The 14,727-nt window shown below is 37.7% G+C and overlaps 1 protein-coding gene across 1 annotated transcript in view; it reads left to right on the forward strand.

Moving 5' to 3' along the window:
• Window positions 1-14,727, forward strand: part of syne3 (spectrin repeat containing, nuclear envelope family member 3) — a 67,121-nt gene that overhangs the window by 24,710 nt on the left and 27,684 nt on the right. The window contains 4 exon segments of the mRNA XM_020930693.2: window positions 1,391-1,573; window positions 4,359-4,502; window positions 5,689-5,823; window positions 9,317-9,478. Coding sequence (XP_020786352.2) covers window positions 1,391-1,573; window positions 4,359-4,502; window positions 5,689-5,823; window positions 9,317-9,478 — 624 coding nt within the window.

Raw genomic sequence — 14,727 nt, forward strand, 5'->3', positions numbered from 1 at the left:
ATTACATTATTGCGAGTCTAAAGGCAATCAGGACTGTTTTAACTGTTAAAATTCCCACTATGTCACAATAAATATGTATTTAAAGGGTCCATATTGCACTATTTTCTGGTCTATGTTATGTTTTTAATGAGAAAACATAATTATATCTGGAGTTGTGCTTTGTGCGTTGTGTAGACAGATTAATATTAAAGGATTACTCAAACAGGTATGAATGAAATGCAACTCCAGGTATGTGTATGTTTTTGAGGAGGTTAAAAGCTCCCAAGAGTTAATTTGGTATAATATAAAACCTTTAAGATGGGATATCCCCATTTAAACTGTGTTGTAAATTCATTCTTGTCTCCTCAGGCCTTTTTAGCAGTTTTTACCAAATCTCAAATTTAACTCACTACATCAAAGTCTATCAGATTTATACACATGTATAACTTTGAAGACCTGCAGAAGATTACACAAAACATAAAATGGGCTACTTTCAAGTTTATGTTTAAGTGTTTTTCAAAGTAAATTCTTATGCAACTGTTGCGTTACCCAAGTATCACTGAAGCTGTAAAGTCAATATAAAGTTGTGCTTCAAATATAACTGGACTCGGGCCTTTGATGGTCCACTTCTTATGCTGTATTTAGAGGTGTTTCAGTTTTTGTATCATGATTATTTTAAGGTTAAATATTGCAATTTTACCATCTCAGTGTACATTGTAGGTCTGCACTACTTAAGTTGAATAATTCTTTTATTTTGATAAAGATTTATATGGGACAATAGCAGAACAAAGATATGAAATGGCATGACTTCAGGTTGGGAATGAATTGTGAGTTTACTCCGCATTTTTACATATTAAATACAATGCTTCCTTGTACTTTTTTATATAAATTTTTTACAACATTTACACACAAGTCCTTAGATATTGCCACACCCCTTTTTTAGAAGACTAATCAATCTTTAGTCGACTACAGCCCTACAAAATTGGCATCTCAACAGTAAAAAAAAAGAAGTCCAAACTTAACTATTATTTATTTTTTCATGTGAACAAGCAACATTTGAATCTGTTTTACTGTACTGATGAGGCTGAAGTTACCTTATTTTACTTTTCATTGGAATATGTACTTATTGTAAAGTACTCTATACATATTGCAATGATTCTTCCATGTGTTATATTTCCCTTAAAAGTCTCAGTTTTGAATTATACAGAGTTTCACAGTAAATTATATATTTCAGTTGAGTAAAAATGTAGTAAACTAAATCTGGGTCGAAGCAAGACTTAACCAGGACTTGAACAGGACTATTCAGGACTAAACTGGGCTCCAGGACCAAACCAAGAAGACACACAAATACCCTCCCAATACTTAACATAACCAGTCTTATCTTATTGTGTTTCTGTAATCCCTGTTATAGCGCCTCCTTGTGGACAGTGCTGAGCTGCAGGAGAGGCTGGGGCAGTTGCAGGTGAAGGGCGACCTGTTGGACTCTGTGTTTGGACGCGACAGAGCTGATACTTTACAGACGGAGCTCAGTGCAGCCGTCAGGAACAGAGAGCTGCTCCACTCACAGCTGCTGCAGAGGAAGAGCCGGCTACAGGTGAGGAGTCATCCTTAACAACTCCTACAAACAAAGATAATCCAGTTTAGATAGACTGCAGTAGTTAAAGCACAGAGGAAATATGCACAAATCTGGAATCAAGCTAATTAACTTGTAACTGAGGGTTTTAAGTGTCAGGACGGTGTGCTGTGGTCGGTTCCACATAAGGCATTCAGGATCAAAGACTAAACCCATTTTCTCCTCTGTGTATTTGTGTATATTGACTGTAGACAGAGACAGAAACAGGACAGCACAGTGTCAATAGGGATTAGGCTATGTTATAATCAGTGCCCGGCTCCACAAGCTCATAACGAGAAGCTGAAGTGATCCACTATGAGCACATCTTTGAACGGTGACTGTGCAAAATGCTCACGTTTAGAACAATAGAGAAGTGAGCGCCAAACTCTGCAGGCTTTGTCCAAGGAAAAGTCCGGTCGCTCCTACTTCATTCAACAGTTTGTGATTGATTCATAACAGAGAGATCTGTGTAATACAATAGGGGTGAGTATTTTTGGTATATTTTACACAATTATTTTGTTACGGAGCTACAGTTTTGTTGCTTGTTCGGAGGAAGAACTTTAATCTCAAAATATTCCGACTTTATTCTCGTAAAGTTATGACTCTATTCTCGTAAAATTGCGTCTTTTTCTGGCTTCGACTTTACTCTCGTTAAATTACGATTTTTATGTTGAAATGTTACGACTTTATTCTCGTAGCACCCACATAATTTATTTTTTTAATGTGACACTTATAGTCATTGGATGTTATTGTTATATTATAATTCAGTGCTTCTCCGGGCTGAGATGTGTGTGTGGGAGTTTACTGTTAAGTGAAGCCATTGTTCCAAATCCTCATAAAAATGTATTGCTTTGATCATTTTATCATTGACTTATTTCCCATGTGGCTGGTTGGAACTCTCCTTCCGAAATGACTTTTACATTGAATACTTTTTAAAAGGCCAGGTCCATGCAGTATTCTTGTGAACTTGATTCATTCCATCCATCAATTTGTCTCTGAATTGTCCTTCTAACAGCTAAAGTACCACTATGTAACTTTTCTGGTGGAGGGTCCGCCACCTTCTTGTCCATGGCGAGGTTATTGCTTTGCTTGGAATGTTCCACAATATAGCATTATTTCTATCCATGAAGAGAAGCACATGACATCACCAGACCAAGTTACAGGTCAGATCAAGGCATTTTGTTTTAGAAATACTGTATGTAATTAAATAAATGCAGCAAGGAAAGATAGATAAGTTCAATGACCTACTGTGGAACATTCCGGGCAAAGCAATGGTACCCTGGCCCCATCAGAAAAGTTACATAGTACACCTTTAACCAAACAACAACAAAAAATCATGTCTTAAAGGTGCACTATGTACGTTTTTGGTTTAGGGTCCGTAACCTGCTTGTTGCTATGGATATGTCATTGCTCTGTCTGGAATGTTCCACAGTATGACATTAAACAGCTCTACTTTACATTTATTCAATTACAGCTGATTTTATTGCTCAAAAATACCTAGGAAAAACTGGTATTCTTACTGTGAGCGGGGTTGCCTCTCCACAGACCTGACGGATCCTCCACCAGAAAGGTTTCACAATGCACCTTTAAGCTTAGTTTGTAGACAAAGATAAAATAATAATCATTTCTTGTAGCCAACTATTAAAACCACAGTGAAAAGAAAAATCAGCTGTGTATAGTGCCACAGTTTCCTTTTGATTCTGTCCTCTGCCATGTTTATCACTGTCTTGACACGAACACAGCTCTGTTAATCCCGCTGGAAACACTCAGAAAACCACACATTTTACCAACACTGGCTTTAAGTATCTTCTTTTCAGCTGCTCGGAGTTGAACCTGTCACCAGATCGTGAGAGGGCTTTCTAATGGCTGATTTAAATACCCTTTAATATCAAGCTTCTGCAGTTTGAAGTGTAAATGAGTGACAGACCATTTTTGAGGCCAAGTGCGGATAGGAGCTAAAAATACCCCCACCACCTCCTTCCCTCCTCCCCACTCAGACTCTGTCCTTGTCAGAGCCACTGGAGGGAAATAAAACGCAGATATTGTGTTATAATTAGGTCTTTTCAAATATAAAGCCTTGGAGATGAAAAAAGGAACAGGAAAGTACAGAAATCTACACTTAAAGGGCCCATATTACGCTGTTTGCTGATCGATGTTATTATAATGTTTTTTCATCACATACATACTTGGGGTGGAGTTTTGGTTCATTCATTCAAAAATATGAACAGAAAAGAATCCTGCAATTGCAAATCCCTATTGGACTTAAGGTAAAGGTAGCTCGTAACTTAACAAAAAAATATCACTGCATGACATCACAAGGTGGAACACATCATTTTGGGCTTTGGAGGTGTAGACAGACTAATAAAAATGGTTACTCAAATGTGTGAATGAAACAAAACACAACTCCAGGTCTATTTTTGAGAAGGTAACAACATTTAAACATGGCTTAAAGCTCACAAGAATCAATTCAGTGTAATATAGAAAAGTTACATGGTGTACCTTTTAATATACTTTTATTGGGATCAAAATAAGACAGAAACTAACACTGAGGTGGGCAAAATGAGTTGTATTTGATGTTTTTGTATATAAATATATAAATGATAATGAATGCTGACTCTTGCCTCTGTATGAGAAAGAAACATCAGTCATCACACATAGATTATTAAACAGTTTGGTGTGAAAAGATTAATTTTCTTCTACATTTTTCACAAAACCACCATCAGACCCATCTTGTTATATCACATTTTTCTTCAATTTCTTTTCACAGGGTTTGATCTCCAGAACCAAAGACTTCAGCGATGCCCATGAGCTGACTGGCGTCAGACTGGGGGGGCTCAGGGACAGACTGGCAGCAGCTGACAGTCTACAGCCGGACATACTGGCCAAGAAGAGCCAGGCGGACCAGTTCAGAGTGAGTCAAACCCCCAAATAAGGACCAGGGTGTGTGTACAGAACAAGATTAAACAAGATAGAATACGGGTTTATGTTGTATAATTGGCTTCGAGAGAGAGATTAACTTCATAAAATAAAACTCAAAGGCGCACCGTGTAACTTTTTGGTTAGGAGTCAGTCACCTGCTTGACATTAAACAGCTCTACCTTACATGTATTCAATTACAAGCAATTTTACTGCTCAAAAATATCTAAAAAACAGGCTCTAGGTATTTTTGTAAAGTATAAAACCAGCTGTAATTCAATAAATGTAACACAGAACTGTTTAATGCAGAAAGAAGCAGGTGAAAAAGGTACACAAAGCACATTTAAATCTACACTATATAACTTTTCTGGGGGGAGTACAGTCTGTCACCATAGAGATGTTATTCAGGGTAGCCATGGGGTCTTAAAAGTCTTAAAAATGTCTTAAATTTCATATTCCTAAATTAAGGCTGTAAAAAGTCTTAAATTATGTTGTTCAAGTCTTATTTTTTTCACAAAAGTATTACATTTCATTTGCCTATTTTTTGTAAACTCCACCGGACTGCAGCGTAATCTCTATCTCACTCCACCAGGTTAGGTACTACACCTCTCTCTTTCTCTCTTTCTCTCTTTCTTTCTTCTTCTCTCAATTATTTTTTTTGTCATTTTACAAACAATGCATACTACTATAAATGAGTTCTGAATGAGATTTTATAATGAAAGTATTTTTTGTTATTTAGTAATGGTCATTATTAAAATTGGATCTGATGTTTTTCGCCCGCATAATGGGTGCGATGTTGGTCTTAATTTTCATTTAAAAGGTCTTAAAATGGTCTTAAAAAAGTCTTAAATTTGGGGTAGTTAAACCTGGGGATATCCTGTTATTGCTTTTCCCAGAATTGTCCACAGTATCTTCAATTTGTGTATCTTGCTTTTCTTAAATTAATGGTATTGATTTTTCACTGAATAAAATACTTTGAAAAACATGTGTTCTTGGCCTGATGGTGCCACCTGCTTAGTCTCCATAGATAAAGCTAATGCCATACTTTGGAACATTCTGGGCAAAGCAGTAACATCTTCATGGTTACACAGGGCATCTTTAAAGGATTTCTGTTCAAATACTCTTCCATTTTGCCCTTTTTCCTCGGCTCAAACTCCTTCCTGCCTCCTCACTGTTCACAGGCGATACAGAAGGACCTTGAAGATTGCGAGGCTCATATCGCCGCCATGGAGACGCTGGTGTCCTCCAGTCCCGCCAATAAGACCCAGTTTGAACGCCTCTACGCTGAATGGAAAAATCTCTATGCAGTGGTCATGGTAAAAAGAGAGATTTTTGTTTTTTATTTGTGAAAGATTTATTATTTTGCTTTGAAACTACAATTTTAAAGATGTGTGTACAGTTGTCATGTTGTCTAATATATTTAAAGGTGCTGTATCTGATTTTTTTTGTGTTTTAAAAATATGATAAACAGAATTACTGTATTTTCCGGACTATAAATCGCTCTTCAGTATAAGTCACACCAGCCAAAAAATGTGCAATGAAGAAGAAAAAAACATATATAAGTTGCACCGGACTATAGGTCACACTTTTTGGCAAAATGTATTTTGTAAAATCAGAGACCAGGAACTGACATTTCATCTTGAAAGGCAAGTTATAGTAATAACAACAGAATAGAGAACAACAGGCTGAGTAGGCATTAATATGTTAATGTAACATATTAACAGTTATTCAGATAATTATAGCATAAACAACAGAACATAAGTTTACCAAACTTACGACTCACCAAACTCATTCTTCATCCTCGGTGTCACTTCTGCGCGACCTCCGGAGGTAAACTATAGATCCATGAGGTAAATAGAGCGCCGCTTTCTTTTCTGTGTAGCTGTCGTCAGACTCAGCATCAGTTCCAGTTAGAATTATTCTGGCCTTTCTGACAGGATGGTTTTGGTTGTCATTGAAGGTTCAGGCTTTGTCGATTCATCCAGTGACTTCCAGGAAAGTTGCATGATGCACCTGCCCAGTTGCCGTGAAGCTGTACTCTCCCTCCCCGCTTTCCGCCCGTCAATCACAAGTTTCTTGCTCACTCCAAACTTTCTTTCTGCTGCTCGATTACTGTTTTCGGCTGAATATTTCACTATTTACAGCGAGACAGTGGCTTGTTCTACAGGAGACATGCGCAGTAGAGTGTGAAGTGACAGTGGTACAGGAGTAATAGTAGTACTAAATACAGACATACGAGCCTAGAGCGCACTCTCGTGGCTGTCAGTCTAAAAATTTTAATATATAAGTCACATTGGAGTATAAGTCACAGGACCACCCAAACCATGAAAAAAGTGCAACTTATAGTCCGAAAAATACAATAGTTAATTCTAAGTAGTTTGTAATGGTCCAAAGTTATTCCTCACTTACCATATGCATTTCAAACATCTTATTTAATCACGTGATGAGTTTCCAAGCACTTATCACAACTTTAAGATGTCAGATCAGAGTTTTGGCTTCTCAGTAAAGCTAATAACAACTAGCATGCTAATCGAGTACTTCATGCTACCCAGACAGTAATGTGCTTTAATATTAGATTGATGCAGACACTACTCAGCAGACTTTTTTGACCTCGTGAGCTGCTTACACAGTATTTCTTCACTGGGACTAAACAAATTTGGCTGATCAGGTACAAGCCCTTTAAGGTAATAGAAAAGAAAAGGTTTTACGTGGAAATACAGTTTGACGTGATTTGAAAGAGGATGTGATATTCAGAAATGAGAGATTCGCTATGTTTTATACTGACTTAAAATGGAGGAAAATATTCTCTGCTCGGTAAAGTGCTGAACTGTTGACCAAATAACCCTGGAGCAAACAGCAATTTTGTGAAGTTTGAAGAGAGAAAGAGATTTTATAACTGAACTTGTTTGGATGTTTTCTGATGTGTAGTTACAATACAGTCAGTCTAGACATATAAATACAATTAACTTTTTGCTACTATGTGTAATGTAGTAGCGATAATATGCAGCAGAATCCAAAACTTATCATGTAGTTGAGTGTTTTTAGAGCTTTAACCTCATGGTGGTACGATATATGGAAAGGTATTGTAGAAATAGGTCTTATAAATTGAGAAAATTATTAATAAAATGGTACTGATTGATTGATAGCCTGATATTTTTTGACTATTCTCAAAATGCCTTAACTGCATTATTAAACTGACCCATTTCAATATTAGTGGGTTACATATTTTCAGGGGAATTTATTTTATTTATTTATTCATTTTCATTTTGGCATTATTCATACAAAACAAAACATTATGTCTTTGTACTGTACCAAACTATAGGCAAATGCCTGAAGTTTTATTTTATAGATTTTATTTATTTATTTTTATTAGGGGTGTCAAATTATCGCGTTAATTGCGATTAATTAATTACAGTCATATTTAGCGCGTTATGTTTTTTAATCGCGTTAATCTCATTTTTAATCTCTAACTTTACTGTTTCTGTATGCGAGTTGCTTTATTATTAAACCAGTTTTTATGTGTTGTTGGGACAACAACACACACACACACACACACACACAAAACACATTTATAAATTTTTTTATTTCGGTAATTCCACTCATTGTCGGAAACCCACACAAAACGCGCGCAGTAAGAGCGATGTAAACGGCATGTTGGCGGCGTCAGTCGCACAATGGACGAGGTCGAACAGCCAGTAGAACAGAGTCAGCAGTGCACAGGTAAAAACGCATTTGTGTCTTGGAAATTATTCTCCCGACGTGAAATATAAAAGAAAATAACAAATATACGCCTACAATTTAAATGTCACTGGTGAAAACAACCTGCATAGGCTCATGATGTCTGCACTACTGTCCTATACTGACCTGCCACATGAGGGGACACGCACACAAACACACACAAATACACACAAACACACACCTTCATCATCGTCATTAACCTGAGAACGCGCGGACCACGTTTCCTTCCGTAGACACTGCGTGGACACTGACGTGCTCCCGTGAGCCGCGTGTGGACCGTGTTTTCTCGCTACGCTGCGTAAACCGCGCTTCCTCCTGTGCGCCTCTAAACCAGAACTAACACCAAGACTAAAACCAGGACTAATCCAGTCCAGGACTAAACCAGGTCTAAACTAGAACTAAAACCAGAACTAAAACCAGGTCTAAACCAGGTCTAAACCAGGTCTAAACCAGGTCTAAACCAGGTCTAAACCAGGACTAAACCAGGTCTAAACCAGGACTAAACCAGAACTAACACCAGGACTAAAACCAGGACTAACCCTTTCCAGGACTAAACTAGGACTAAAGTAGGACTAAAGCAGGTCTAAACCAGGTCTAAACCAGGACTAAAACAAGGACTAAAACCAGTGATCTCATATATAAAGCATTTCTCTATCAATAATATTTTTAATATGGTTAAGGAAAGACTGGACTTTTTATGGTCTTTAAGTAGACAAAAGTTATTATGTTCAGATTTCCTTGTCTTTGCTACTTTACAGCAAACAGTTTCTTATTCATGGAGACTTGGGCTCAACAGCCAAATTGAAGAGATTTGTTGAACAATAAATGACTTTATAAAGTCACTTTTTTAAATCTATATCAGTCTTTTGATCTGCCACAATAATGTAATAATGAATTTAAATGAAAATACCTCAAATTGAAGGCTTTTCTCAGCAATTTTTAGGTGAGATTAAAATGAGATTAATTAGATTAATTAATTACAGATCATAATTAATTAATCTCTCAATTTTTTTAATCGCATGACAGCACTAATTTTTATATTTATTTATTTACCCTCTTAATATTTTGTAGATGAAGGTGCGCGACAGTGAGGAGAACATAGCGGAGCACGAGAGTTTCCATGACGATTTACTGAACCTGGAGAAGTGGATCATGATCATGAGGCAGAAGCTGGAGTCGTTTCACAGCTCGTCTGGAGAGTGCAGTGTGGAGGGCCGCCAGCAGGAGGCAGAGGTAAATCAATATGGGAGTAGAAGTGGGCAAAATGTCAAAATGCCAGAGTTGTTTTAAAGATATGCAAAGAAGAATTAACATGGACAAAACCCTGAATAAGGTATATAAAGTTGTGTTTGTTTCTGAACTTTTTGGGGTATTTTTATAATCAGTTCACATTTGTCTGATAATTAAACCTCCTCTAATACATTTAAAAACATATTACTACATTTCTGTTGGACTGATATTTTCTGAATATTTATACTTTTTCAGTGACATCAAGCTGGGGGTGTTCTACACATATCTGTAATTACCTGGTCCCCAAATAGTTAACCAGGTTTTGTATTCATCCTGTGTGTCTGTCTGTCTGTATGTGTGACAGTAATTCCACCATTTATGAACCGAGTGTCACCAAATTTGTACATGGGTCAAACCCCTGTGCCCGATGCTGCAACAAAAGTTGGGTGACGATCTGAGGTCATTTGAGGTCACACGGGTCAATTGAAAGTTCACGCCATTATAAAGGATAGGTAATTTTGGCAATTTCTGAGCCATCTGCGGCCTAAAATATTCACCCAATCATCACACAAGTTGGCACACATCCTCATAAGCTGCTTCCGTGGTGATGAACTGCCCCCACCGATGCCTCATGGGGGACCAGGTTGCTGTCTCTGCTTGCACTTGTTTTGGAATCAAAATAGATTTAAATAACACTTTTTCAGGAGCCTGTTTAGTTGTTTGATTTTGAACAAAAATTGAGAGAGTGACTAACTAAAAAACTGCTTGCAACTTGTATGTGTGAGGGACTTGTTTAAGAGCACAAATCATCTCACCTGTTATAGTTGTAGCTAAATCAGCTCTTTATGGTCAGATTGGGTTAAAATAAAGCACAGATTAAAGTCCAATTAAGCCTCAGACAGAGCAGAACATACAGTTAACGTCATACTCCAAGGGAATGTTGATGACATCGGCTGCAAAGTATCAATAGTGATTTTCCAAACTAATACTGACATATTACAAACTCCTACATATGAAGTCATAAGATTACTGCTCCTGTGTTTGTGGAGTGGGCGTGGTGCTGGAAAACAGTTGTACTTCTATTGGTCTTCATGTCACATAGAAACTACTAGCACAATACAAATAGTTTGAGTAATTGATAACATAGTCGTGTTGTTGACAGCGGCGGGGCGGATGCTCTGGTGAAACTGCAGCGCTGTTTCTCACATGTCCAGGGGTGGGCAGCTGTTCAGGGTGGCACTGGCGCCAGAGAGGCTCTTCATCCAGTAAATCACTCAAGCCAGAACCCCCACTGGCCGACAAACTGTTGTTGTGTCCATTGGCAAGACACTTTATCTATCTTGCCTAGTTTGAGGAGGAGTGAGGGAGAGAATGATGGTGGTCAGAGCCACAGTCTTATACCTTGTTTTTGTCAGTCTGCTCCAGGGTAGAACCCGACGCAAAACAGTGCGGCACTGGACATATTTTGAAAGCTCACTGCGGGCGCATGCGGGAGCGAGCGGGAGCGAGCGGGTGTGATGATAAACTGCAGTCCCGCTAACTAAATATGAGTGTAAAGTAACATATACAAATGATGAAGCATATCATGCATAATTTGTGCTAGATATTTTATTTGGTATTAATAAAAACATTTTAAGCAGCAGACCATCCCCCATCCCGTACGCCGCGCAGAGAGTCCTACCTGTCCCCTACGCCACGTGGACAGTCCCTCCTCCCGTTCGTTGTGCAGGCTGCGCCACTAAAACAGGACTAAAACAGGACTAAAACAGGACTAAAACAGGACTAAAACAGGACTTAACCAGACTGGCCACCGCGCCTCCTCCCATACGCAGCCCAATTCCTTTCGCTTCTCCTTGTTTGATAGAGCTTAAGAAAGCAAAGTTTCCCATCCTGCCGGACTTGCAGGCGGGAGTGGGACAAAATATCGCAGATCCGGGTGGAAGCGGGACTGAAAATTACAATTCTTTGCGGGAGCGGAACTGTAAATTCTGTCCCGCGCAGACCTCTACTCCAGGGCAGCTGTGGCTACAGTAGTATGAATATTGCAGTGTGAACAGCGCAAAGGTGCACTGCACAACTTTTCTAGTGGAGGGTCTGCCACCTGCTTGTCTCCATGGAGGTGTTATTGCTTTGCCTGGAATGTTCCATGGTATGACTTAAAAAAAATATCCATCCAACATTTATTCATTACAGGTGTTTGTTTCACTCAGAAACACAATAATTCCTTCTGTGAATAGGGGCGACTCTCCACAGATCCGATTTGTAATGTGTCTTAGTGCTGTAACCTGCTTGTCTTCCTCGTGATCGAAAGGTTTAATATTAGTATACAATTTTTTTGGGGAGAATTATTGAATACAGTGTTAGAAGGGGATTTAATTTACTTCTTTTAAGACTATATAGGTTTTGCAAAATGTCATGCTACTATGAATACAGAAGAAAAGTTACACAGTGCACCTTTAATCGAAAGGTCTACAGCCAGTCTTATGTCAGTGAAAACATGTAGTTTGGAGCAGAGGATTTCAGACACTGGAGTAAGAAAGGGGGCTGAAGTCTTTCTTATTTATGTTGTATATATCAATACTGAAAGCCATTATTTTGTTTTTGAAAGAAAAAAAGTAAAATGTAATCAAAATGGTGATTCATTTTTTGGCATATCGGCCAGCCTTACTTCAGATTCTAACTCTAGATCCAGTATTTGATTTAGAGGAGACAGCTGCGGGATTAGCCTACTGTATTTTATATTACGTTATAGCTCTTCCTTATTGAAAAGTCACATCTCGATAATTACGATTTCGACATATCGTTCAATATGTAAAAGCTGGAACAATAGGTTTTGGAGCTCATTTATCATGCAAACAATTTCTTTGCTCTAGTGAGAAGCTTTTAGCAGTTTTTCTGTACTATGATACAATTTGAGCTGGAGGGGGTAGAATAAATAACTCCCAAAGCTAATTATTTGTTCATTCTACTATTTATTTAGTTACAGCTTTACGCTTTTTGAATTGATACAAGAATTTCCAATGAAGTATTGCGATATATCATTGAATTGATTTTTTCTTATGCCCCTAAATGATGCTGTGTTTTAAATGGTTTACTGGGAATATCTTGCTTTATTTCTTATTGCATTAGTGGCATAATCTAGTTTCTATTTTATAATTTATCACAATATTTCTCTCTAACAGTATAGACTTGACAAATTAGAACACCATGAAAAAGTTCAGTATTTTTTGTCATGCATTTCAGAAAGTCAAACTCATATATTATAGACTCATGACACACAGAGTGAAGCTTTCAAGCCTTTATTTCTTGAAATTTTGATGAGTGCAGCTTACAGATAATGAAAAGCCAAAATTCAGTGTCTCAGAAAATTTGAATATTACATAAGATCAATAAAAAAAAGAATATTATGAACAGAAATGTCAGACTTCTGAAAAGTATGTTCATTTCTATGCTCTCAATACTTGGTTGGGCTTCCTTTGGTTTGAATTACTGCATCAATATAATGTGGCTTGGAGGAGATCACCCTGCTTCACTCTATGTGTTATGACTCTATATAATATATGGGTTTGACTTTCTGAAATGAGACCAAAAATATTGAACTTTTTCATGATATTCTAAGTTTGAGATGGTCTGTATATCGTGACAGGTCTTAAAAGTAGCTAGTGAAAGAAAAGCTCCATATTTGGACTGGAAACCACATGTATTCCTTTCAGTGGGAGATGAAGTACTCAAATTTTGTTGCTTGAGTAAAAGTACACATACAAAAGTAAAACGTAAAAAATCTATTAAAGGTATTAAAGTACCTGTTTAAAAATTTACTTCAAGAGTAAAAAGTAAAAGTATTTTGCAGAGATTTTTAGAACAATTAAAGTGTCAAAAAGTGATTTTCAAAAAAGAATTGGGCATCTTTTAAGTGATTCAGTTGATTTCTTATTTTTTCTAGCAACTTTTGTGTACCGTGTTTTCTGGACTATAAGTATATCTGGAGTATAAGTCGCACCAGCTAAAAAATGAGCAGAAAAAAAATATATAACGTCACACCGGACTATAAGTCGCAATTTTTGGGGAAATGTATTTTTTAAAATCAAAGACAGGGAACAGGGAACAACAGACTGAATAGGTGTTAATATGTTAATGTAACATATTAACAGTTATTCAGATAATTATAGCATAAACAACATAACATAAGTTTACCAAACTCACGATCTCACTCCAAATCACTACATTCATTGAATTCTTCGTCCTCTGTGTCACTTCTGTGCGACCTCTGGAGATAAACCATAGATCCATGATGTAAACGGAGTGCCGCTTCCTCTTCTGCGTAACTGTCGTCAGACTCAGCATCAGTTCCAGTTAGAATTATTCCGACCTTTCTGAATCCCAACAGGATGGTTTCGATTGTCATTGAAGTTCAGGCTTTGTCGATTCATTCAGTGACTTCCACAAAAGTTGCATGGTGCACCCACCCAGTTGCTGTGAAGCTGTGTTCTCCATTCCCACTTTCCGCCAGTCCCACACAAGTTTCTCGCTCACTCCAAACTTTCTTTCTGCTGCTTGATTACCGTTTTCGACTGTATATTTCATTATTTGCAGCAGGACAGAAGGCTTTTTCTGCAGGAGACATGCACAGTAGAATGCAAAGTGACATTACAGGAGTAATAGAAGTACTAGCTCCTGACACACAAGCCTAGAGTGCCCTCTCGCGGCTGTCAGTCTGAAAATTTTCTCATATAAGTTGCACCGGTGTATAAGTCGCAGGACCACCAAACCATGAAAAAAAGAGTGACTTATAGTCCGAAAAATACGGTATTTGGTTTCCTCATAGCTGGTTTGTTAACTCAAATTAAATGTGCAAAAAAAACCAAAGTCTCCGCCATTTCAGTAGGTCTCAAAACATAAAGTACTTTTTACTTATCAATCCTGTTCAAAAATATATTGGAGTAGAAAGTACAGACACCTGCTCTCAAATGTAGTGACGTCAAAGTAAAGTATCCACTGTAAAATGTAATTAAGTAAAGTACAGATGCCTAAAACTTGTACATCAAATATTGTTTGTTTACTTTGTTACGTTCCACCACATGTCTTCTTATGCACTTGTGCTTCTAGTCTCTGTTGATATAGCCGAAGAAATAATATTTTTACACATCTTCCCCGAGTACTATTTATTTTCCACACTCCCCAGGCCTCGCTAACTGCAGATCCTACGACTCTTGATAGATGGAAACAGGCTTCAGCCGAGCAGCGCAGGGGAG

This window comes from Boleophthalmus pectinirostris, unplaced genomic scaffold (genome assembly GCF_026225935.1).
Source record: "Boleophthalmus pectinirostris isolate CB_2022bp ecotype Guang Dong unplaced genomic scaffold, ASM2622593v1 HiC_scaffold_10, whole genome shotgun sequence".
In the NCBI taxonomy this organism is placed as follows: Eukaryota; Metazoa; Chordata; class Actinopteri; order Gobiiformes; family Gobiidae; genus Boleophthalmus; species Boleophthalmus pectinirostris.